The sequence below is a fragment of the Drosophila miranda genome, chromosome 2, assembly GCF_003369915.1.
Source record: "Drosophila miranda strain MSH22 chromosome 2, D.miranda_PacBio2.1, whole genome shotgun sequence".
NCBI lineage: Eukaryota > Metazoa > Arthropoda > Insecta > Diptera > Drosophilidae > Drosophila > Drosophila miranda.
In genome coordinates, this window is record NC_046675.1 from 23,739,487 (window position 1) to 23,765,662 (window position 26,176).

At 41.1% G+C, this 26,176-nt stretch overlaps 1 protein-coding gene across 19 annotated transcripts in view; it reads left to right on the top strand.

Annotated features, from left to right (window-relative positions):
* The window catches only part of LOC108154930 (TLD domain-containing protein 2), a 94,604-nt gene that overhangs the window by 27,210 nt on the left and 41,218 nt on the right, over positions 1 to 26,176 (top strand). For 9 of the 19 annotated variants that reach the window (XM_033389214.1, XM_033389206.1, XM_033389208.1 and 6 more), the window contains exons 2-5: positions 513 to 772; positions 11,521 to 11,867; positions 11,942 to 12,441; positions 23,110 to 23,181. The exons of 3 other annotated variants lie outside the window; for them this stretch is intronic. In XM_033389214.1, the coding sequence (XP_033245105.1) occupies positions 11,607 to 11,867; positions 11,942 to 12,441; positions 23,110 to 23,181 (833 nt within the window). In that variant the 5' untranslated portion in view covers positions 513 to 772; positions 11,521 to 11,606. Of the gene's footprint in view, positions 1 to 512; positions 773 to 11,520; positions 11,868 to 11,941; positions 12,442 to 21,125; positions 21,176 to 23,109; positions 23,182 to 26,176 lie in introns of those variants that run through there. 7 more of the 19 variants (XM_033389215.1, XM_017285406.2, XM_017285405.2 and 4 more) reach the window with 2 other exon arrangements.

The following is a 26,176-nucleotide window of genomic DNA, read 5'->3' on the forward strand; positions in this document are numbered from 1 at the left end:
TTATTGTTGAAAAATATACGCATACAGATGTGTGAGTGTCTGCTCGGTGTGTGTGTCTCATGAAAATTATGACAATTGCTGTTGATGTCTGTGCTCATTTTCTGGTTACTCATGTCCGTTTTCCGCTGTCCGTTGACCGCTGTATGCTGCCCGCCATTGTGGATTTTCAGTCCATGTTTATAACAATTTCATGACCAAAATTTCATTTGAAGAGAAATCTTTTTAAAAGTTCTTTAACCCTGAGGCGTATCAAAGAGAAATATAAGAACTATAGAGGGGGAAATTGTACACATTGAACAATTAAATTAAATTAATTAATTTTTCCAGCGTCTCAGAGTTTCCCAATGTATCCCAAAATGCAGTTAAAGCGGATAGAAAGGGAAATTTAGCACCAATAAAAAGGGAAATTTGTCTGCAATTTTTACCAGAATTCCATTTCTTCTTGTGTGAATGTTGAATGCAACTCCCAAAATCAGAAATATTTATCAAATGAAAACCAAACCAATCCACAGAATCCAGCCAACTTATCTGCTCTTCGTCCAATGTCCAAAGAGTTAAAAGAAAAAGCTAAACTAAAGCATAAATAAATAATTAAAATCATTATTTCCGCGTGTGTTCCGGTGCAAAAATCAACGCAAGTGCCAAAAAAGTGAAATTAATATCGATGAGAAATGTGACTAACAAAATCAAAGAAAATCAGTGCATAAACCCCATATAAATAGGAGGAGAGAGCGAAACAGCAGAGCAGAAACACCCAAAGACAACGATTAAGGTAAAGCAACGGTTAAATAATTGTGTGTGTGTGTGATGCAAGAAGTAAAAGGAAACTAATTACTGCGCTTGCAATTTTGAGAGCAAGCCGTCTGGGCTAAATTAAACCTAAGCCGAGCCTCTCTCTCTCTCTCAGTGTGTTCCTCTCCCTTTTTCTAGTCGCTCTCTCTCTCTCGTATGATGATTGTATTAGACGCGGCTTGCGGTTTCTTTGGCCGCCTCCCTTTGTTTGTGCAGGTTTTTTTTGGAATGGTTTGCTTTACCGTTGGAATGGTCCTCTCTAGCCTCCTCTGAGCCCCTTGTTCTTGTGTTCCTTGGTTTCTGCATTTGCCTGACATTCACTTTTATTGGAGAAACAGTCAAACCTCTGTAAGAGGTACCCCCGAAATATGTTTACTTGAAGACATAGACATTCTTTGTCTTAAGAAATGCCACGCTAGTGAAGTTTCACTGTATTCTTAAGCACTTTTGCCTGCAGGTCATGACATTCAAAGCCAATCCTCGTCCATTCTTCTCTTGCTATTTTTTTTTTCTTTTATGAGCATGTAATATACGTTTTTTTTCTGTGGTAATTTATTACAATGTGAGGCCAAACAACGAAGCTCAAATAATAAGAAACAAAAAACAGCTGACCAGCACAAAAAACTTGGCCAACAATGACGAATACGAATACGATAAAAAAAAAATCAACCAAAGACATACGCCTAATTTAAGGTCATCAGCACAATAAAACAACAGCAAAAACATTGGCAACAGAGGAAAAAGAAGAAGTAGCAAAAGGCAGTAACTATTAATAGAGATGGGCAAGATATGAAGACTGTCAACGAGACTACATTTCGTGACTGGTTGGGGGAAGACAAAAAACTTCTTTTTACTTCCAAAATACCGATGAAAAGTGGTGCTCCTCCGCTACTCTACCCAAAGTTTTCTCGTGTGGGCTCACGCTGCGATCTCTAATAATTACATACCCTCAAAGAAAAAAGTTCAACCGGCATCAAGTTTCACTGTCTGTCGCTGGTTTTCGTCTTCTGTCTGTGTCATTTCTGATTTTCTGATTTTCTGATTTCGTCTATGGCCCTACGATGCCATTTGTGTGGAGAATTAAAAGGCAACCAACGGTATTCCAAAAACAAAAAACAAAAAGTAATCAGCGCCCCCATAAATACAGTTGGTTTTTTCCCCCTTCATGTGGCTTTACGGCTTGACCTGCTAAGAGGGGCCATAAAAATTGAAAGGAAAACAAACAATTTGATGTGGTATGTGGCAGAGGTGCAAGGGGGCCAAATGTTGCAAAATTTGAAAAAGAAATATCAAAATTCCCCCGAGAGGGGGGTACCTATACATATATTCGTAAGAGATTCATGATCTTGCAGACTGTGTGGCGGCTGTTGTGCCAGTTTTTCGGGAAAGAGATGTGAGATAATCTCTTTCTCTCTGCTCTCTCTGGCTCGATCGAGTGGTATCTCTTGTTGTTTATGTTTTTATAAATAGCCGCCTCAAAAAAAATGCGTAAAATGATCAGCAGAAAAACAAATTAAAATTAGATTTCTTAAAGTTAAAATTTTACATGCGTAATACTTGGAAGAATACTATAAATGGATCGTTAAAAGATGGTTAAAAAGGGGTAGAAAAGCCTGAGGCTCAGAGGTTTAAGGTGTTTTAATTTTCTAAAAATTTATAAATATTTATTTCCACAGTAATTTGTTTCTCTTTCTGCCCCCGAAATAAATATAAATATTCGTAGCTTGAGACACTCCATCAACCATTTTGATAAGCATAATTAATGCGGCATTAACTTTTCAATTTCTCGGCGTCGAACGGCACAAAATGTTGATATAATTTCCACTTGACAAATCCATTTATCATGGTGTCCCGGCATAAATAAATGTGCATAAATTTAAAGCCTCACGTGATAGTAAAAATTATCAACAAATTTTCTATAGATTTCGTTGTATGCATGTAGCATATATTTTTTTTATTGATTCCTGGGGCGTGGGCCACGAAAAAGCGCAATCAATCGACCGACTATGCAAATCAATGAAAAAAAAAATACAAATAAAAGAAATACGGAAATGCAAAAATGTTGACAGCGTATCTACGCATAGCTGTTGCATCTGGTTTTGTATCTTATTGATTGTTCAGTCATTTCCATATCCCCCTGCCCCCAACTGAGGCGATGAGGAAGTACGTGGCGGAGCCTCTGTCTCTGCCGCTGAATCATTTCTGTTGATTGCTGCCCAAAAGGAGGCTTGTCACAGGACAGGAGAATATTTACATATTTCTTTCTCAATAATTAAATTATATATATATTTTTTATGATGTGTTTTCGCCTTTTTATGTGTTTAATTTATGGGATATCTCGCAGTGTACTGGATTTTTACTCGTGGCCCAAACAAAGAGGGCTTACTGCCCGTTTTGTTTGCTTGAGTTGGCGTGAAAAAAATGTCATAATTACACAAGTCTATACATCTGCTTAAGTACATCAACAATGAACAATAATACATATATTTATATGCCAGAAACATCACAGCCCAAAAGCCACTTGAGATGTCTGTCTGAGTGGCTGAGTGTTGGGCACTGCCTCGTCTACCCAAAAGTACTCTTCATTCTTCATTTATTTATAAACTTATTTGATTTATTGTCGCTGATCGCTCAGCAATCGATGAATCGTGAAGAGCAGCCATAAAAATGTTTATTAAAGTGTGCCAAAAAGTGAAATAATTCCAAATGCAGCTGCCAAAAATCCCCAGTGCTCAATAAATTTTCTATATATATTTTTTGGAGGCTTAGGGTTGAGGTTGAGCGATTTTCCACCAATTAATAATCTACGCCTTGGATTTTTGAAATATTTATCAAATAAATGAAATAATCATCCTAATTTCTTGTCCCAAGGATTACGGAAAACTTGTTTGTGGAAAGGCAGAAAATTGATGCAAATTATTAGTATTTATGGAATTTTCGTTGAAAAAAGTTTAATTTAAAATATAGAAAAATCATATCTATCAGAGAGCAGATCGGATCAATATTAAACCCGTCGTGTTGGCTATTTGAACACCTGGTCTACGAACCCTATTAATGCTAAAAATATTAAATTTTTGAGTGCATATTCTCTATAAAAAAGAGCACATTTTCTCTATAAATAAAATAATTAAAACCGGATCAAAATGCTTTCAATGAGAATCAATAAACTGTAACTATAACTGATTTGCATATCCGTATTAATCGCCAGAGACTTCCTCTATGGCACGCAACATCAATCATAGATTTATGACCAGATATGCTATAAGATCACAGCTTATATGATCTCTAAAGCTGGTTCTCTAAATTAGATCTCGTGGATTGTTTCCTCCTGTGACTTCCACACCTCTCCTCCTCCTCCTCCTCCTCCTGCTGCTGTTGTCATTAATCAACGTTCATAACCGATTCAAATCATCGGCTACTCGTAAATGTTGCTTATTGGAAGTGCCTGCTGTTTCCGTTTTGCATATTGATTGCCCACCCAGCCCCATGCCACTTGACGGTGGAGCCTCCCCGAGAACTCTATGGAGCGGCAGGGGCCCACCCATGTGATTTGGTTCCGTCTTTGGTTTTTGCTTTCGAGGCACTTGTAATTTATATTTATTTATTGTTTTTTCTAAAGCTATTCTCATTCACACATTGCGGAACCACAGAGTTGACGATTGATTGGGTTTGATTGAACGACACAGGCAGTGGCAGAGGCAGAGCCAGAGCCAGGCGTCACATGAACATGTGCGAATAGTTATGTGAGAGAGTGTAGCCGGTAGATCGGAGGCGGTACATTCCGAATTGGTTTTTGATGCCAAACAAAAGGCATAGCGAAAAAACCAAACAACTTCCGCCATTCCGTACCCGTAAGAAATGTTTGTTTCTACTTACAAATACGAGTATCCTCCACAGAGACCAGAGATCTGTGAGAACCGTAGAAACCACAGAACGACTTTAATTGTTCGTTGGAATAAGCGGACGCGAGAAAAAGATACAACGAAAAATAAGAAAACAATCTTCAATGATCTCCGACTATTGGATGCTCCGTTTTTGGGTCTCAAAGAAGGGGAGAGTTCCAAGAACCATCTTTGATAGCTTCAGATATGTACCCTTTATTTGTATATACGAGAATGGCTCTCTCGCCTGTCGATCCTTCTTCTGCTTAGAGATCTGCATAGAACATGGTGTAAGAAATGTACCCCTTAACAGGGGATACGATACATGAACCAACAACAACAGATATCGATATCCACATCCCCCAACCGTCAGCATTCTTTTGAGGTTCACAGACAAACAGAAATCGACTCAAGTGTCACGGTTATGGATTATGTCACTTCGCTCTGTGGTAACCATTCTTCCCCCTCCTTTTCGGCCACCACTTTTGCTCCCCGCCCCCAGCCGTTACTCTGTCAATCCCTCCTCTCGTTTTGTCACTCTGTCAATCCCTCCACTCGTTTGTCGTTCAATCTGTCGTCAGCGGCTTTCGGGTATCATGTGTTTTTGATTCTAGGGCGGGATTTCCATCGCCATTTGCTAAGACCCAAAACATCGGGTTTCAAAAGGGTGTGACCTTCGTAGTAGACGTATCTTTTGGCCTTCAGTGTTAAAGGGAAATGTATTTCATGGCAAATCAAACTTTAAAAAGGGTTTAAAACTTTGTTTTTTCTTCTCTGATTAATTCTTTGCAATCGATTAACTTCGATAAACGGATCCCACTGAAATCCATACCTATACACAGCTTGAGTTCTCCCCCGCGCTCTGCAATGAAAAATATCTGGAATATCTGGAATTTTTTATATTTTATACGCGATTACGCGTTTTGCATAGTCAAGCGGCAGTGGCAGCTGCCTTTTCGATGACAATCGAATGGATTTTCTGAATTGTTAGCCAAGAACTTGTTTGGGTTTGTTTTGCTTTTTGTGGGGCTCTTTTTTGGGTGCGGAATGTAGGGTATCTCTTACCTGAATTTCTGGGAACTCCTATCTCTAGGGGTGGCCTTTCTTTCGTATCTAATAGATACAGAGATACTCGCAAGTGAAAGATTCTCTCGAAAGGGGAAACATTTGAAAGGGGAAGTAAATTAAAATTAAAGATCTATTGGAAGGCATGTAACGCCTCTTTCTGTGGCGTATATCCAGGAAACCCCCGAGAGCCCCACCCCAGCCTCAACTTTTCTCACCTCTGAACACTCCCACGACCCGAGACCCGAGACCCAGGCAGCAAAGCCCCAGAGCCCCACCCGAGCCTCGTGTGCAGCAGGCGCTGTCCGTTGAGGTGTAAACAGGTTAGTTAATGATCGAATGAGCAAACACGACCTGAGCAATGCGAGCACGCTGAGCACAAAGTATCGGTCGGGTCTATTAATAAAGCCAAAAGCTAAAGCCGTCATGTGGAACTTGGCCTAAACAGGCGTCCGACCAGGCGAACAGGCAACCCGGCAACCAGGCGGCAGTCTGAAAGCTGATGCAATTGTTGATGCGGATACCGAAAAGGGAAATGCGAGCTGCTGGACCAAACAAAACAGAAGTATCTAGTATCTTGCAGATACTACAGACTGCAGCAACAACAGTAGAAAATGTCAGCTGCCTGCCTGTCGACCACTTGACACTTTGGCTAATGACAACGCCCGCTGCAAAAACAGTAGCACTGTACGGCACACATGTAGATACATTTGTATCTTTAAAGTTCAACGACTCAAAATAAACGACCAGTTTTTTCGGTTTTCATTGCGGGTTTTGCGACCACAAAACAGAGCATAAATCCAATCAATTTTCGGGTTAATTTTGGCTGACAGATGACAACTCTAGAGCGTATCTGCGGGGAGTTGACAGCCCTACGGCGCCATGGATATCGAATTGATGCCTAAAAGATGCTCATTAGTCAATTGTCTGTTCAACCGGTTTTTGAGGCAGCATTTCGACAAAAAAAGATCATGTGTACATTTTGAGATACTTTTGCCATCTAGTTCTCGTTGTTTGCCACCTAATGTTGCACATAACTTCAGCATAACGTCAGACACAGATCGCTTACACATGCACTGCACCCACGCGATGTTTTCGATCCGCCAATTGTCGGGTATCGTGTCGCTTTTGTGTGCAGATACATATGTATCTTTTTGCTGTATCCATTGTTGAGGCGGGCTGGCCGCCTGTCTGAGTGGCTCCTCGGTTATTTATATCCATGTTTTCTGTTGCATGTTCGTCTCTGCTTCTGCTCCGCCTGTTCGCATTTCATTTCATTTGGCCCCATAACGTGTGCACCTACTGCATGCCACTGTGTGCGTATCTGGCAGATACATGTGTACAGTTTTGTTAGCTTCTTTCGAAAAACGAAAGTGCAATTTTATCGCCGATCTGCTGCCTGCACTCTGGACGAAAGTTTAGGCTTAAATTTCGTTAATTGCTTGGGTTTATAGACCACTTAAGGTGCTCGATGAGGGAGTCAAGTCGAACCCCGAGCCACGAAAGCCCTCCTCGTATCAGCATAGGATTTCTTCCCGGGATCGTAAACCTTAAGCCAAAAGATTAACTACTTCACGTGGGCCATAAATCAAAAATCCATCGACAGCTTAACTGTCGCTCGCTTGAAGGCCGCACAACATGTTGAATTCCGCTGCAATCATCATGATTGTTCTGCTTCCTTTCTGCCCTGCCTTTCCTTTTGCTTATTTTTAATCGGAATGTGGAAAATTTTTCCCATTTAATGAACGATGACCATCGTTCCCGCGTCCAAGCAGTCCACAAGTTTATCAGTGATTTTTTTCAATGGACCTTGCAATAAATTGCAAATTGTACAAGGCAGAGATTCTGTGACTCCAGTCCCTCCAGTGGATCATAATAATGATGCTTTGACGCCCATTATTTGTGGATCTCCATAGAATAGAACATGGGGAAGGATGGAGATACAGAAGCTAAGCCAAAGCAAAGAAAAATTAAAGTACTCTAAATGTGTTTTGGTGCGAATTTTCGAGTATCTTTTAGCAAGTTTATTGTATTCTAGGGCTTTCTTTTTAGTATTTTCTGGTATTTTTATTATTTTCTGGAATTTTCTTTAAGATAAAACCAATTTCCGTCTCTGAAAATGGAGAAAATTCTATAAAGTATCGATAGATCTGTAGATGGCACTTATATTTGGAAGATATATGTATAGATCGATTGTAAAGCTATCCAGAAAAGTACAGAATAGTTGAATATTTACTAAACCCGCAAAAGTCATGGGAAAGAAACCAACAATTGCTAGAAATTCGATTAAAATACTCCCTTTTCTGAGGCTTTTAATCATTTCAGATACTAATTCTTTTGGGCATCCACCGTTTTATGTATCTACATATTTCTTTCCATTAAAGAGAAGCCCTAGGGTATCTTCAAGTCGAACTTCTGCGACTCCCTCTAGCATTTGAGGTCTCATTAGCTTCGGTTGCCATTTCGAGTATTGAAACGGCAACAGATACGAGTACCCCCTTCAAAGATGTATTTATATGCCACACAGAAATGCCCTCCTCCTCCTTCTACGCCTCCGTCTCCTCCACTCCCTGGAAGAAACATCGAACGACAGCTCTCGTGCGGACTGGCACTGCGATTGCGTCCTTATCAGTCCCACTATGGCTTATCACGTGCTGTAGTTTTCCATTCTTGTGGAGTTTTGCATTGGAAAATTTTCCATTTTCCATACATTTTCCATGGGAAATGGAATCAGATCGAAATACAAAAGAGAAAGATGAATAACCTCCGGAACGCACAGAAATAGTGGGCCAAAGAGTCGAATGTTTGTTTTTATTCGCTTGAAATGCCATGACATTGACACAGTGAGGAGGCCGCCCCGAAATCGAGAGTTTTATTCATTTATGCGGCGGGACGTTGCACAATTGATCGACCGACGACCCCATAAATATGCGGACTCTGTGAATGGCTTATAAATAATGGCTGAGACGGCTAAGAGCTACCCCCCAGACCGTCTGGACTGCGTGAAGCGTAAACTTTGATCATTTCTACTGCACTCTACTGTTCCGTTCCGGCTTACAGTGTAAACACCTTGGAGCGACCACAGCACGACCGGAGCACGACCGGTTGTGGTCGTTAGCTTTTTTCAACTTTCAAGGTTACCTTTTTTGTTGGAATACCGTCGTAGCATATGCTCAAATTGCTGGCTTCCTATATGGTTGGATGGATGGATGGATGCAGATCCAGGGCCCCTCCCTGGAAGTGCCTTCGGTGTGCGGTTTTTCGAGTGTTTTGTCGCCTCTCCAAAGATAATACCAGGGACATGCGCTTGTAAGACCTCCCACTTATGTGCTCTTAAGTGGGGATCGGATCTAATCATCGGAGCTACGGGCAATACTTGAGCCATGGACAAGCCCCACAAACAAGTCCCACACAAAACTTGGCACTCGGTTCGCGGCGAGAGACGTCACGTCGGTTGTCGTGTGGGGTCTAATGACCTAAGCCGACAATTAGCCGCCTTTCTCCTACCTCCAATCCCTAGCGAGATTAACTACAATTTAGATGCGCTCACTAAGATCTCTGATAAACGGGGGACTTGGCAGAAGTTCGGGAAAATGCTGGACCCTTTAGGTACCCTTACAGAAGTAAAATAGCTCAAACACCACAAGACAAGAACTATTCAAGTATCTAGATACTTTCTAGCTGCCCGACAAACCTCTTGCCAAAGCCTCTTATACCCTCCGTCTTCAAGGGTACCATAATTGGCCGGAATCTCAATCAAAAGATCTCCCGAGCAAAACGTGGGAATTGAAAATTTATACACACGACTGTGGCGTGCCGTGCCGTGGGGTGGCGTTTGATCTGGCGTTAAATTGTGGCATCTGACAACTGTTTAGCGATGTATCTGTATCTGGCTTGTGTGTGTGTGTGTGTGTGTGTGTGTGTGTGTGTAGAGAGACGCCCCTTAAGTCACTTGTCGCTTTCGTATCCATTGTTCGCCAAGCCAAGTTCTAGGGCAGGAAACACTTTCGGTTTCGCAGCCAAGTCCGCGATTCTCAGTCATCGTCATCGTATAATCATCATCCCCGTAGCATTTGTTGTTCATTGAATCTTTCGTGCTGGTTTCTGTAATAAGCCATGGCTCCAGCGCCCTGCCCTGCCCTGCGCTGCGCTGCCCCTCTGTTGCCGCGCCTCACGCCGATTGTTGTCGTAGGTTGTGTTTTGTATCTCTGTATCTCCCTATTGTTATAGACCCCGCAAAAAGCGACGACTCATGTGAGTGCCAGTACGACTATGATGTCATGAAGTTTTTCATTTAATTTGCATTATTAAGTTTTTAACTTTTTTGCCGGGGCTGTGGCTGTGGCATTCCTCTGCTCCCCGGCTAATGGAGTGGCTAATATACGATTATTTTAAGCGTAATATTGTGTAACATTTAGTTGGGGGATAAAAGTGAGAGGGCTGTGGCTACAATGAGTCTAGTTTTTTGAAGCTCTACGAACCAGGGAACTCATAAACCGTTTGGAAGAGTTCTTTATAGGTTTTTGCAAGTTTCTTTTAAGATTTTACCTAGTTTTCTATTCTAGTGAGGTTAATGGACCACATAGGCACTTAATTCAGTTCTAGTACGCCTAGAAACCGATTTCTGGATGGTATTTTAGCCTCTTAGTTTCGTTTATATTTTGGACGAGTTTCTTCAGAGCAGGATATAAATGTTGGGTTACTTCTGAAAGTTCTACCTAAGATCTGTCCGAAATTGCTATAATTTTGATGTAAATTGTTTTCTAGATCATAAAAAAATGCTTTCTCAAGGTTCTTTTGGAATGATGGACAGGTACAAATCTGCTGGATTGGCTAAAAAGCCTCTTGTATACGTTTTGGAAGTGTTTTGCCTTACTTTTTGGTTAGTTTTTGCGAGTTCCGCTCAGGATCCCACCTTAATTTCGTTTCCTTTGAAGTTGACGTTCTTCATAGGAAGCTTTTTCTTCTTTAGATCGCCTGAAGATCATTTAGGGATGCGAGCCTCATTCAGGGTACCCTGTATTCTAGAGTATCCAAAAAGAGGGGATATATTTATCCAGTTTTGAGCACTAAATTTTGATATTTTTATAATGATCTTTGATATTTCGCTTCTATATTCGTCTTACCATAGTTGTAGAGATCATTTGATGGTTGACATAGGCACCTTTTATCTATTGAAAGGTAGCCTTTAACTATTCCATGATCTCCTAGATCATTTCCCTCCGAAGTTGAACCAAAAGTTCTTCTTTCAAGTTGAAATCACTTGATTCTTTCGATCAGTAGAGGTATCTATGGATCGCAGTGTGAAGATGTGACTTTATCTACGACAATCCCATAATGAACCCAAGCTCTGATTCCCACCGCCTCTGTTTACCCCTTCTGTGACCCCCTTCTGCCCGACTCCCTCCACCTCTGATCCCCGAGGCAAGCCCCATTTGATGGATAGACACTCGTGAGCCATCGTTGCACTTATGATTAGATATTCCAAGGGAGACATGGCTGAGCGGGGGGTGGCTTTTGTTGTCAACGCCCCGACAATGACAACAACAGCAACGACAGTCGTTACAGTCGTTGCAGTCGTTCCAGTCGACCGACAACGGCCTGCTAATTACCACGCTAATGTTCGGTTCAATGGAGTTCATTGAAAGTAAAAGTTTTGCAACCACAGAAACAGAGACAGAGAGAGAGAGAGAGAGAGCGAGAGAGAGAGGTGCAACAATTGGAGCGCAGCAATTAGCAGAGAGATATCGATAATTAATCGAAACATAAACAATACTTGCAGCGCATAACGGTAAAACCTCCCTCCCACCCCATTAAGCGAGTGCAACCAGATTCGATAGACGATACCCGATATCCGATAGCCACAACATGAGCATCATCGATAACGGAAAGTATCGCCTGCGCAAAGACTGGGCCAGCGCCTCGATACCATCGCTGGTGAACATCGACGAGCACGAAGGCGATGCCGCCGATGAGAGCAGCCTCAACATCACAGCCCCACTGCCGCCCCAGAAGCCGCCGCGACGCAGCTCCCTGGCCCTGGGCCTCTTCTCGGGCCTCAAGTCGGACAAAAGCCAAAAGAGACGCAGCTCCATAGCGGTCTCCTTTCTACGTCGCGATAGCAGCAAGGTGAGAATCCCTAGCTTTACGATCTGTGATCTTCAGCACCCATAGTCTCTGTTTTCTTCTCTTCTCCTCTGCAGAACTCCACCAAAGACTCGTATGAATCGGCTGTGCGCAGCGAGAAGAGCGACGGCAGTGGCACGCCCACCAACAGTCCCGAGATCGCGGTCTACAGCTCGGAGGAGAACATACGCGCCAGCTCCCCGAACGAGCCCGGCAAACAGACATACTTCGAGGATGGCAGCCAGACGCCCCGTCCCGTGCTGCAGGGCCTGAACTCCTCCTATGAGGCGGCGCCGCAGCGCCGTCGGCGCAGCTCCCTGCAGACGAAGCTCGACCGCCATCGGCGCAAGAAGATGGATTACATCAATCAGCGGAGCCTCGACTCCACGGCGGGCATGACCTACAGCGAGTCCCACAGCGACCTCACGAACGACGTCAGTGCTGGCCGGCAGGCCGATGACGAGGACGAGAACGAGGACGATGACATCATCGATCCCCGCGAGCACGGGGAGTACTTTCCGCGCGAGAAGCGCCACTCCTGGTGGAATATATTTGTGCCAGATAATTTCAAAAACAGGTTCGTCCGAGACTCTCCGAGAGAGCCTCATCTCTACCTCGTGTTTAACAAACGCCTTGCCTTGCCACGTGACTAAACCATAAAACGCTGCATCCGACTGGGGATAGTCCCTGCCCCTGCCCCTGCCGATGTCTCTTGGGCATGCGAATGTTTAACTAACAAATGTCGAAACCTGTGATTAATTTACTGGCATGAACACACACCCCACCCCACCCTAAACACTCATTCGAAAGGTACTCACACCCGAAAGATACAAATGGATCCGATCAGCGGAGAATGCGGCCATTTCCTGCTGTGAGGTTTATTTCTGGTTGGGGTGTCCAAAGCGATACCAAAGCCGAAGCTTGTTATCGACTGAGGGGCGCTGCTGCATGACGCGTGGCAATTATCTGCTCGACTTTTTGGGGGGTTCGAATAAACAATTTTGGACTCCATTTAGATTTTGGATGCTTAAGATGGAAAAATACATAGTATTTTTATTAGGAATAGGTTGGAAATATCTTTAGAAAAATCCACTCTACCTGCAAGATACTTTCTATGAGGAATATCTGAGGAATCATCATGGAACTCCTGGGGAGACACAAATGGATGAATTCTACCTTTCTTTTAAGATTCTTCAAAATCTGTTTTGGAAATAAGTTTTTTCTGGGTTCCACTCTGAATGCGTTATATAGAAAAACTCAGAAACCAGGAAAACATTTTAACATTTGAATACAAAATTTAAACAGCTTTGCCTTTATCAAAGAAAAGCTTTTAAAACAAAGTGTTTCATATCTACTAAGGGAAAAGTGTTTTCCACGAAGATGTACATTGCAAAGCCACGCTGGGAGAGAGAAAGAGAGCCATATAGATGGGATTAGAAGAGACAAATACAAAAGATAGCTTAAATACATGATTCACAGCATTCCCAGTGCTAATTCCTCTCTTCTGCCGTTGATTGACCTTCAGCCGTGTACCGTCGTACGTTACGTTTGGTGACCCCGACCTCGACCTCGACGTATCCCCCGTTGCCAAGTCATTGGCTCAGACGACGCCCCCGACTCTGCGGTTCGATCTCTTTTTAGCCTTCGGGGGTACGCGTACGCCAAGCCGCCTCTCGGTCCATTAGCGGACTGTCTATCGCACGAAATAAGCCCCATTATACGAGTAGATATTATTATAATAATAATTACACACAAAATCCTAGCCCCCAGGGCCCCAAAAGGCAATTAAAAATCGCACAATATAATATAATATAATATTATACTGTCTCCCTCTCTCATCTCCGATGGGATCCGCATCCTGCAGGATGTTTTCTTTGTTTTACTTTTGAGTTATTTGTTTGTTTTTTTGCACCCCTGATTTGTGCTTCCTTAAAAAACGAATACAACCAACCTTTTATCTTGCTTTTAATTACCATAATTTCTCCTCTTTTTTTGGGAATAATCGTACGTATCGTATTTTCATGTCACACTTTGCTCAAGTCTCGATTTTTGATTTCAATTTCTCGATTATATCGTATATTGTTTTGCATTTTTAATTATTTTCTTGTTTATTTGCTGATTGTTTTGTTTTCTGTTTTTGCATCGGTTTTCTTGCTTAATTAAAAACGAGAAACAATGGGGAAATTCTCTGCTCCTCTCTCTCTCTCTCCTTCTCAAAGAGTGGGTGGGCATGTTATATCAAAAGATTGGTTCTAATTGAAAGCGAGCTTTTCCCCAAAGGCCAAGGGAAATTGTTTCTTGAACTTTGGTCCATTTTTTGAATTTTTTTAATTAAAACAAACAGAAAGACATTCCGAGAGCCGCATGCAAATTAGTTATTAATGATAGTTCATTGATAAAGATTATCATAGACATATATCTCGATCAGGTTTCATTCCCCTTTTTATGTAAGAGATCTTTGGACTATTGTCGCAGGCCGCACTTTACAATTTGTACAATTTTCAATGTCAATTAAAGTTGTGGCAACGAATTAATGGACCGTTGTACACACAAATATCGGGGGAATTGTCCAACGACAACGGCAACGGCAACGACAATAACACTAATTGACGATACTATTTGCCGATGCCCCCAAGTGTGCCCCCAACAGCAGGTCTCCAAGTAGTACGTACTCTACTGATTGGCACACTCGCAGTCTGAGGTAACTTTAACTGGAAAGCCATCACGTTTTTATGGCACGCGATATGGGAGTGACCAGTGGATGGCATTCACGATGGTCGGAAGAATCGCACAAATCGTGGAAACGTAGGGATTACAATTCATATTTTCGTATCAGTAGACCCACTAAAAGCCTCCATAAAACCCGATATTAGCGATACCAGACATGAAGATTTGCTCATGATCCTTCACCCTTTCCCAGTGTGGCTTAGCAGTCGACAAAAGTGCCCATTTCAAGGTCCTCTAAAGATCTATTGGTTTAAACTTGGAAGCACTGCTAAATCTTCATTGACTTGAGCTCTGAAGCTTGGCAAAATAATACCCAAATCATTCGATTCGATGGAACAATACCCGCAATAAAATACAAAAAAAAACACACACAATGGTCTTGTGGTTCTTTTTGGATCATTTATGGCTCGGGGATAAATCTCCAGCACAAATACAACAAAAAAAAAACCCAAAAGCTCGCACAGACACACTTGAAACTGTTAATTAAGCTTTTGTGGCCCCCAAACAAATAGAGAGCTCCGTCTGTGGATCTCACGTGAGTGTTTGCACAGTTTGGCGACGTGTCGTCTCCCCCGCAGATGGCTTTTGGGGATACCAATTTACGAGTAGCAGTGGCTTCTGTTTCTCCCATGCGCCGGCCGGTTCTGTCTGTCTGTCTGTCTAACTGACTGTCAGTCTATCTGTCTGTTGGTTTTCCTAATGAAAGATGCTCAGAGGCAGCGCAGGGGCCTGGGCTTGCAGTGCTCGGTAGTTGCTTAAATACCAAAACAATTTGAGTAAATGTTTAAGCAGCTTATATGCAATGTGTGTTGTGCGTATGCAAATATCGTAAATCGTCTGAGAAGTCAGATAGATAGATACTGTCTAGAAGGTCTAGAGCGTGGAGAGTACTTGGGTAGAACTCTTTCTGGCACTGCAATGAAAAGTAAGTGCATAAGTACTTAGGAGAGACTAGAGGCCACACATCCAGGCGGAATCATTACCTTTTGGGAAATATTCCCAGAATTAGAAAGAAAGATCATTCAAGATCGATGTATCTTTTGGGAACTGAAACTTTGCTTTTCTTCAAGTACAATTCAATGTCGATATTCCACTTTATTGAAGACCTCTGTATCTTCTACAGCAGCAGCTCCCATATGAGCTCCCACGAGTCGCACAAGCGAACGCCGAAGAATAGCAAAATTGGCCTACATGCATGGCGTGTGCATGACGTTTCGCTGAGAAGCGTTTTTGCTGTTGTTCTTGGAATGTTCCCAAATGCACAAAGATTGATTCCAAAGATGGAATTCCCAAGGGTTTTTCCTAGTACTTTTCTTTCGTTTCAAGTATCTCCTCAGTGGGAAAAACATTTTGAAATACGAAACACTTGCACAGTTATTCCATTTGATAACAAGAAACCATTGAAAAGATAATATTGACAGGTTCAAGGCAAATCAAATATCAGAACAGGGAAATTATACTTGAGAATATTAGGAAATCAATGCAGCAATCAAGGGAGAGATTAGCATGAAAGATACAAGATATTCAGAACAATAAACGAGTGGATTACATTGATTATAGAGAACAGATGGCGCAACTAATACAGACCCGTACTCGAAGTACAACATATCTGATTATTTCTGACTCATTCTGCTGTAAAAATCACATTTACTAATCTTTATCTAGATTCTTGTGAATAACAGCCCCCAGTAGGCGCCATGCCCCTATTACTTAATACCCCAGACACTTGAGAGTCCAAAAAAGAGTTCACATGACTCATTTCTTACAGATATGTATGTACAATCCTCATTGGAAGTAGACCAATGTCAAAATTCACACTTGAAAGTGTCTTAATATCAAGCAAATTCTAAAAACACTTGTACTTATCGGAAATTCGTACTAGAAAACACACCGAAGCCTATCGTATGGGGAACCCTTCAAGACTTTTGAGTACTACACCTGTCGTCGGATAGAGTTCGCTCTCTCTCTCGCTGGCTCTCTTTTTCGAACACTAAATTTGCGACAGGCACTTGGCAAATATTATGGCTGGAAAGTATTCTTTATTATACGACGCCAATGGTTTATAATCGCACGATTTATGGGCTGGGGTGGCCAAAGAGCTGTAGCTGGAAGCCCATGGCATACGAGTAGAGGTTCGTGTTCGTATCAGCATCTATCTCTCTTTATGGGCCATTCGAATCGAACAGCCAATTGAGCCGTAATTCACTTTTTAGAGCCCCAACACAGCCGTACTTAAGGGGGTACATATTTATACCCATTACTCAAAGAGTACGGGGGTGTATTAAAATGTCCAGTAGATTGCGAGAACACTTTTCGATGGGATCATCGGTATATACGGATTATAGACAGATACTTGTCGCTTGGCTCTTTGAACACCTGGCTTCCTTAATGTTAGGAGCAACGCTGGGTAACAACGTTTCGACTGGTTTCCTTCGACTATTTGTTTACAATTTATAAAATACAATGTGTTTGTTTTTCTGCGGCTCAATTCTCTAATGGGAATGGGAATGGGGAACCAGTTTATCGGTTGATGTAATCCATTCATCGGATCGGTGTGTGCGTGTGGTGTGTTTTATTATGAATATATTGTAGAGAAATTTATTATATAGAGAAATTGATTACCCTAACCGTCAGGGCTTGACAAATTCCTCAACTTGGCGGCAGATCCATTAATATTCGCAACAAGTTAATACATTTATAATGGAATGTAATCGTACAGACAGCTGGCTGGTTCCCTGATTGGATGATTGATCGCCAAAGCATCGATTAGTTAGTCGGTGGCTAAATATGTATTTATGCAAATATATTTACAAGCTTTAGATGAGATTATTATGGTGATCAAAAAGGAAAGTTTACAATCGAAATGACAAATCCAGGAAGGAATTCACATAGTTATTCAAATGAAATGAGAACTAAACAGATGATACGATTAGAATTAAAAGATTACAATCGAAAGGAGGGATTATGACATTTGAAAGGAATTCTTTAAATAGTTCTTAGGGAAACAAATATTTGTGCCAAGAATATAACTTATAAGAGATCCATTTGATGGTCGTCTGAAGGGGCTCCACAACTATAGAACGGCCATAGGATATATTTTATTTTATTCCGATTTCAGCAGAAAACTGAAACTTCATCTTTAGCAAGATACTTGCCATATCGGTGCCATTCCCATATCTATTTCAATTCTGCATACCACAGCATCTTTTATTTGTGTTTGCAGAACATTTAGCTACTGTTCTTCCACTCCAAAATCCCTGCAAATATTTAAAGGAATATCTAAAGATACATAAATTAAAATGTCGCAGCAGATAAGACTTAAGAAAGGGAAGAGCTAACCCAAATTCAGATCTTAAGGCAGTCTTTCGAAAGAGAGTGATCAGGTTCCACAATATCATCAGAGCTTGGGTTCCAAATGGAAATTAAAATGGAATTGTACATAAATGGAGTGAAGATCTGTGTGGATCGCTGGAGCCTCAGTCTCCGAGTCCGAATGATTACGTGCGTGTGTGCACAAAGTCCACGATGGCATTTTATTGCGCTTGGCTGATTTGATAAATACATACAATATATGTATATATATATATATTAATGTCACTCTCTTTATAAGCAAAAGAGGCCAGAGCACACACGCACACAACCACAACCGTATCCAATATGATAACATCCCCCACATGTCCCATACCCCCATATGCCATTAGCAAATGACAGAACCCCAGAGCAGACCCCCAGAGAACGTCCGCTCTATGGAGCCCATGGGATCATTTTTGTCAGTTGGAAATGGAACTGTCGCGTAGCGAGACATTTGATCTGTTCTCCGTTCTGTGATCCGTTCTCTCCCGTTCTCCCGTACTCTCCGTACCCGTCGATCGAAAAATTACAATTTTATGCAAATCGAAAGTGTTTTGAAAACTGGATTCCATTCCACAAAAACGCTCCTCCTCTGTGTGTGTGTCTGTGTTAATTATAATTCGTAATTTATCGCAAAATACAAATACAAATTGCTTAAATATTTATTACAAAATGTGGCAGGAGCCACTTAGAGCTTATTAAATAATATATTTATAATGTTTTAGTGTTAAATGAAGTCTTTAAAGGCATTTAAATGGCAATTTCTTGGATGGGGGAAAAAAGATTGGAAGAAAGTGTGATATTCGGGGCTTGAAAATGAAAGACAACGCTGAAAATATAGCGCCAAATGTATCCATACAACTGTTAAGAGAAATTGTATTGAAATTTCCATATATCTCTTTCGGAAATGAAAGATATTGACTGAAATACGAGTAGTATTCACTTGGAAACTCTACAATTCCATATGGGAAACGTTCCTATATTTCTCTTCTGTAAATTCTGTTTTAAAGAACTGCTCTTTTCCTACTACAAATCGAAAATATCTGCCATCCTAATGAAATTTCAAATTTGCATTGATTTCAATTAGTTTTTTCGCTGTCGCTGCTCTGTGTTCGGGTGTTTTCCACTGCCCGATAAGGCGGCCAGGTTCTTATCTTAATTTTACGTAAAGCAAGTTTCAATTTAAATGAAAGATAACACTCGTTGCCGCCTTTTCTCTGCCGCCCTGTCGCCCTGCTGTCCGTTTCAGTTTGTGTAAATATTTTGAATTTTCGGAACTGGTTTCCAAAATACGCAAATGTTGTTTTTATTCCCTTTTCTGCTGGAATTTACAAACGTGAAGGCCAGAGGAAAAAAAATACAATATAAAACGCTTTGAAAATCTTTTGTTCTATCGAGGAAACCATCAAAGGGGCTCGTCTGTCGAGAAGATCTTCTAAGACCCGAAACAAGCTGCTAATTTCTCAGAGCGATCCCCCAAACACCATGTTAGAGTCCATCTGCTAAATGCCAGGGCAAACAGAGATCTCAAACTCAAACTAGATTTTATGTAAATACATCGGATACAAATGGTATATAATTCGATCAAACGAGTTGTGGCAGGCCGCTGATATGTTCATTGGGAATCTCACGACCAGAAGAGGCATTACAAAATGTCGATTCCGAAAGGTTCCCAAAGATTGTTCTAATGTAACATAAATGTACAACAATTGTCGTGACTAAGAGAGTTGTTGGAGAGAATTTAAATATTTACCAAAGATATATAAAGATAACGGTAATGATAGCCCCAGAGCAGGTGGAAGTAGTACGAATGGATGGCTGGGGGCTGCCTTTTTTGTCTCTTTTTTCTTTCTCTAACCTTCACCCAAATGTGTGCCTCATTTGTTGATTTTTCTCGCTGGTTGGCTTTTGGGGTAGGATTAATTTCAAGTGCAGATTGAATAACGAATGACCCTGCCCCCAGGGGGTTTGATGAATAATTTGTATGTGAATCAATGGGAAAACAAAGCCAAAAGAAGATGCAACGAAAGTTTAAAGAGGCTTCAAAAGACGTCTAGGGGTGATTAGGGATATTTTTGAATGATATTTACTTTGATGTTCATTCACAAATCAGTTGCAAACGATTACTATGAAGGTCTTCGATCAGGGATCATGGAAGCTAGATATGATGGATATATATCATAGATATAATGATGATAAAACGACTACCAAGTGTGATTTGCTTTACCAACTATCTTCTAGCATCTTGTCTTTAGTTTTAGTGTTCTCCCCCTTCCTCAAGCCACTCCTCCGTTGGCCTCCACACATTTCGCTCTCTAGCCAAAGTGTCCAAAAATCCAATTAACCTTTTTCTTTTGTCGTTAAGTCGGTAGCAGGAGCGAGAACAAATACAAACAACATTCTGGCCACATTTTTTTTACCATTTTTTTCCCCTTTTTTTCGCTTTATTTTGCTCATTTTTTTCGAGTAAACGAAAGGCCACGCAAACAAAAGATAACAATGCGGCATAAAAATTCTAATTATGGGGTTGGAAAAAAGCACAGCACAGAAGAGGCAGAATTTAAATAATTTTACTATGAAAAGTCGGGCAATCAAAGACGGAATTAATATCTTTAAGAAAAGTCAGAAAAGAAGGCACGTGATGCCGCGGGAGACAAGTGCTGCAGTCTCTCTCTGTCCCTCTCTCTCTGTCTGTCTCTTTTGATAAGAAGTGACTTTGAGGCTCGTTTTGTTTGTATTTTCCCAGCTACTGGTGCTGGCACTGGGTGGGGAGCCTCCACCCGTGGGGGCCTACTCTGACAAGCCAATTAATTTTGTCATCAATATTTCCCACACGAAAACTACAGCCAAATGACAGCCAAATTGAATCATTAAAAGTCAACAGAGTGTCGGAATCGAATGAGTTTATCTTTTGGCTTGTTTTACTTCGATTCCTCATCTGTCGACCCATCCTCGGGGGAGGGGAAGGGGGCTGACAAGGCGGATGATTGATCGCCCTAAACACGCATCAATTTCCTTCTCTTGGAGCTATCTACCATAGGGATTTGCCATCCAAGAAATTGCATTTAATTTGAGTGTTACGAGTGTATCTTTGAGTGTTGAATGAATCTAACGAAAGGTGTAACTTTCCAGTGAAATTTTAGGTAATGAAAGTAATGAGAAACCAATTGTTTTATTAACATTTTCCACAACTACAACATGCAAAACGATTTACTTACCTCGCAATATTATTGGTAAGCCAACTGCTGGAGGAACCCACTAATTTTCCACATTCTTTAGCCTTTTTCTGGATTGCCACACATATCGTTCTGCGTTTTATGGTCTTGGTAACACAAATATTTGGCCATTTGCCCGTATCTTTATGGGAGGGGCATCGTTAAAAATATACTCGAACAGCAACCGATTAGAGGCCGAACGTTTTAGTCAGCCGACTTTTGGGGAATATCGAAGACCTATGGAGGCGATAAAGGAACCTGGGTTTTAGCTCAGGAATGGGGTTAAATTGGGGTGTTTATTTCACTGCTTAAGTGCTGATCTTTAGACTGAATTCAGGGGAGTACACTTTCCCACCACAATTTGGATTGATTTAAATGAAATTAAAGCCTCCATTCACAGACCATAAGCTTAGCTTCCACTTCTCTGAAGCACAATCTCTATGACTTTTACAAACCATGAAATATGATAGATACCCCACGCATGATCGCACGCACGTAGGCCACCGCGACCTCTTGCTCCCTCTCTCTCCCTCTACCGGCAAGTCTCTCTGATTGTCCGTCTCTCTTTTCATTGCTTATTGAGCTTTGACCATCCGTTCCGGGCACTTTTTGGGTCAATGTCAATCCAAAAACCAACAAAAACTCCCAAAGATACACAAAATCTAATAAATTATTGCAAAATGAGTGTAAAGAATAGCACACATCTATTGTATTCATTTAATTGAAATAAAATCATCAGATATACATCTATAGTAATTAATTAACATCAAAAAGTATGGATATCTATCATTTATAATAAATTAATTCTCATAAAACATTAATTATAATAATTAATTGCAATTTTTTAACAGAATTCTATTTGAATTTAACAGATTCTTAAAGCTGATAGGCTAATTATTAAATGGATTCAATTTCACTATTAAACAAGCACAAATTTTCATTAATTTTGTGATAGAAATTAATGAATTAAATAAGCAAACAATTATCTAATATATTGCATAAAATGGTATGATATTAAAATCCTCCTTTTCACACACTTTTGAACCAATCATTCCCGGAATGGATTCTTCCATATGGGTCACGCCATTCCCTTGACCCATATACAGCCTCAACACCTTTCTCATAAATCATTCCATAAATTTCTTCGACACCTTCTTTTACGAGTACGATTATGTGATAGTCTCGTGCGCACGATATATCGTGCAGGGTCGTGTACGTATATGACTCTCCCCTGAATAGCCCCCAAATTAAGATAAAGTATCTGCCAGCCATATGGTTGGTTCTAGGTTCCATGGCGTGTACCCCGAATGTTTTGTGCTGGTTAAAAAAAATGCAATCTAATGCCCTGCCAAGCTATTGTGCACTTCAGAGAATTTTTTGCCACTCATTTCTTATTAATGGGGGATTATAAAATGTCTTGGTTTTTCATAGGTTAAAGTTTAAGTATCAAAATTGGTAAACGATTGCAAAAGATGGTATGTCTTGTTCCTTAAAATGGGAATATATATATTTAGCAAGGAAATCTTTGAATAGAAAGGAGAGCTCCCTCATATACAGCTTTTAAGGCACAAAGTATTTATCCATAAGTACAAAAGTTAGAAATATATATAAATATGTTTGATTTGCCTTCCGGTTTTGAAGGAACGTGACATTTTCATAGCAATTAGCGCTCGCGCTTACTAAGTAAACCCCTCTATATAAATATATGCACTACATATATCTTATGTAGAAATAGATCCCCGATAGTGGGTTTCCACGACTACCGTCCCTCTACTACGTGTGCATTCCACAAATTGGCGTTTGTTAAACAAAGATTTTTGTCCATTTCGTAATTATCTTTTAATTTACTTTATGATTTTCTCCACCCTTCCTCCCCCCGTTTTCTTTTCATTTCTTTCCCGTATGGTTTTTTTGGCACAATTTTCACATTTAATTGGCTCCTGATGTGCCAGGTCACGTAGGGCTAGTCAAGATGTTTCCAGTTTGTCACGCAGTGTTGACAATTTGGCGATACCCGTTCGCAGGTAAGTTGCAACTAACAAATACACCTACAACCCACACACACACACATAAGCCAATGCAAATGAGGCAGCGCCATAGAGGAGACTCTCCAAATCCGAGCCCGTTGCATCATGAATGCCTGAAATATGTATATTTATATAAATATATCTTTGTATCTTTGTTGAATGTTGCATGGCCTGACCTAACAGCACTCTTACTTATAGCATGCTCTCTCTCACACACACACATTAAATATCCTAGATATATCTTTAATAAATATATTTTTGAAGCAAACTTTTCAGCCAATTGTGACCATAACCGTTGAACCTTTAAGCAATTTACGACCGAATACTACAAATATTACCTTAATAAATAAATCGAGCCGCGAAAGAGCGACAAATATTGATAATTTATAGAGTCGGAGAGTGAGGCGAGTGTTCGAATTACAATTGGACTCAGAGTCAGATTATTTATAGATAATCTTAATGTTCGCTGTCGTCTTATTAACGAATTTTGATAATTTATAAGTCCCCGACGGGCGCGAGTATATTGTAAGTATAAATAAATTGCTGATATTTAATTGATGTTGAAAGATAGACACGGGACGCGGGCTTCCTAGTGTTTACGGGGGAAAAAAGGGGCTCCGATAAGGTATTCAGCGATTTTTTAAGAAGAAATCAAGTGCCAAGCGACGCCGATAACAGACAGAAACGTAGAAACGACCGAGGAGAGCTGCTGCATAACGCAGACAGAAAAGAACATCGGGGACAAAGGATATAAATACGATTTAGGTGCAACCCATTCGAAAACCAGAAAGCACCAGCTTTTATCTGAAACCTTTGACCCCACCAAAAAGAGATTATGCCATAATCTATATTCAGATATGATTAGTCGACCGTTTGACGGCAGTCTAGGCTTCGCCGGACATTCCACCAGCCAGCGGACATCGTAGCTGACTTTGAACCAAAGTCAATGCCAAATAAAAAGATCAGAAACCTACCTCAAGGCGGAGGCGGGTCTCGGTAGCCCATGACTCATTCGAGTATGTATTTATTATCAGCTGTAAAAGAAGCGCCACTCCATAATCAATTTCACAATTGCACTCAGAGTCCATAATTGATGTTTTTGTACGTCTTACAAGTACGAATCCCCCTGAGTCATGGGCTTAAGTTCAAACAGTCTTTGAATCAATGAAAACAATAAATAAAGTTCGGCATTGGCTAGCAGAAGACACAGATACACTTGAAGAGCGATTGTTTCTAGCGAAGAGACTTGTGGTTGAGGGGAAATTCGGAAGATGGATGTAGAATGGATTTCCATGAAAGATATGCAGAATATTCGGCACATTTATAGGGGATCTTCGGGGTTCCCCCGTTCTGCGGCAACCTTGTTCGCTTAATCGTAATACCCTTTTCCAAGGGTATTCAACTGGAGGTACTGGAGGCAAAGCCCTCGTGGGTTGTTGACACTTGGCTCGGGGCGGAATGGTGTCAGTAAGGCAACAACTTGGGCTCCTACTGTGGCTGCCACTGATCGCAGCCCAGGGCCAACTTATCGACAGCAAACACTGCAGGAGTGATAAGAAACAATATATGTGTAACCGAAACTATGGAGTGGGCATCGATGATCGTGCCCTGAATGACTTGTGCTTCTGCAGCATGCCCAAAACCGTATCTACTGCTATTTACGATGCGGAACCCATTGGGGGGAGTGTTCGGGTTTTATGGCCCCTAGATAGAGATTCCCACCAGCGAGTTTTACATCTTTTATTCGAGTTTATTTTGCAGTGTGACCAACGGGTTTACGCGGAAGCGTGTCTAAGTTTTAGTCGTTAGGTAAATGTGTAAGTGGCTTAGGCTATCTTCCGATTAGTCGTGGTTTATTATTACCGATAATTGTTGGTATGGGGTCTAGGAAATGGCATTGGCGATGGCTTTGTCTGATAAATTGATGGGAGAGGTAAATGGGGAGAACTCCATCCAAGATTCGCTGAATAAAAAGAGCATATTCTGGCACCTTGTGGTTGACCTCCTCCGCCTCCGACAGAAATATGCGAAAAATAAATACAACCGGCCACAGAAATAATATTTATGACATATTGTATGTATATCGTAGAATTATGAATGTTTACCTGAGGAACAACAGGCGAAATTCCATTCCATTTAAGCCCAAAGCCAAAGCCAACTGTGCAAACGAGCCTCCGCTCCAGTGCTGCCTGAACTCAATAAATTATAAATTAAATTCCATGAAAAGCAGAGTAAATATTACTTGAGTCCCCGGCAGGCATCGCTTGGCATCGCTTCGAATCGCATTGAATTGAATTGTGTTGCCTTTCGTTGCGTCAAATGTTGCCAGCTTCAAAATCAAACACAGTTGTTTCTGCTAGACTTTGTTTTTGCCAAAGGTTTTTCACTTGAAATTTCCAGACACGGTCCGATGGCCTAGGGATGGGTTGAAGCGGGACCGTGGGGGGGGGAAGAATCGGGAGAGACACAAACCCCATTTGAAATCTAATGAAAGATCTTGGAAGATGGTCCTCATTTAAGGCTGGACAGGGGACTCCAATAGAGACCATTCCACCCCCCACGATGCTCCCATGGAAAGTTATTTATGTTCTTCAAACTGCGATAAAACAAATACGAAAATTGTGCGACAAATATTCGTTAAATAATTATTAATTATTTGTTTATCTCTGAGGCAAAGAAAAAAAGCGCTTTGCATGCGCCTCCTGCTGCCAGCTGCCGCGGCTCAAACAATCCACGAATACACTCGCATTTTTTATCTGTTTTTCATTGATATTCAATAATGGTTATCGCAGTTTGGCCGCTAATTGGCAGCGCACTGAAAAGACACGCGCAAATACCATTTTTTATTATTTTTAAATATTTCTGCACGAGGAAAGAAAGCTGTTAAAACATTTAAAGAAACAGAATGTGTGAGGAACTCCTTTCAAATATATCTCTTGGTGGCCTGCCATCGGAGGAGCATCTGTCAGTCAATTGATTCAATTTCTTGCAA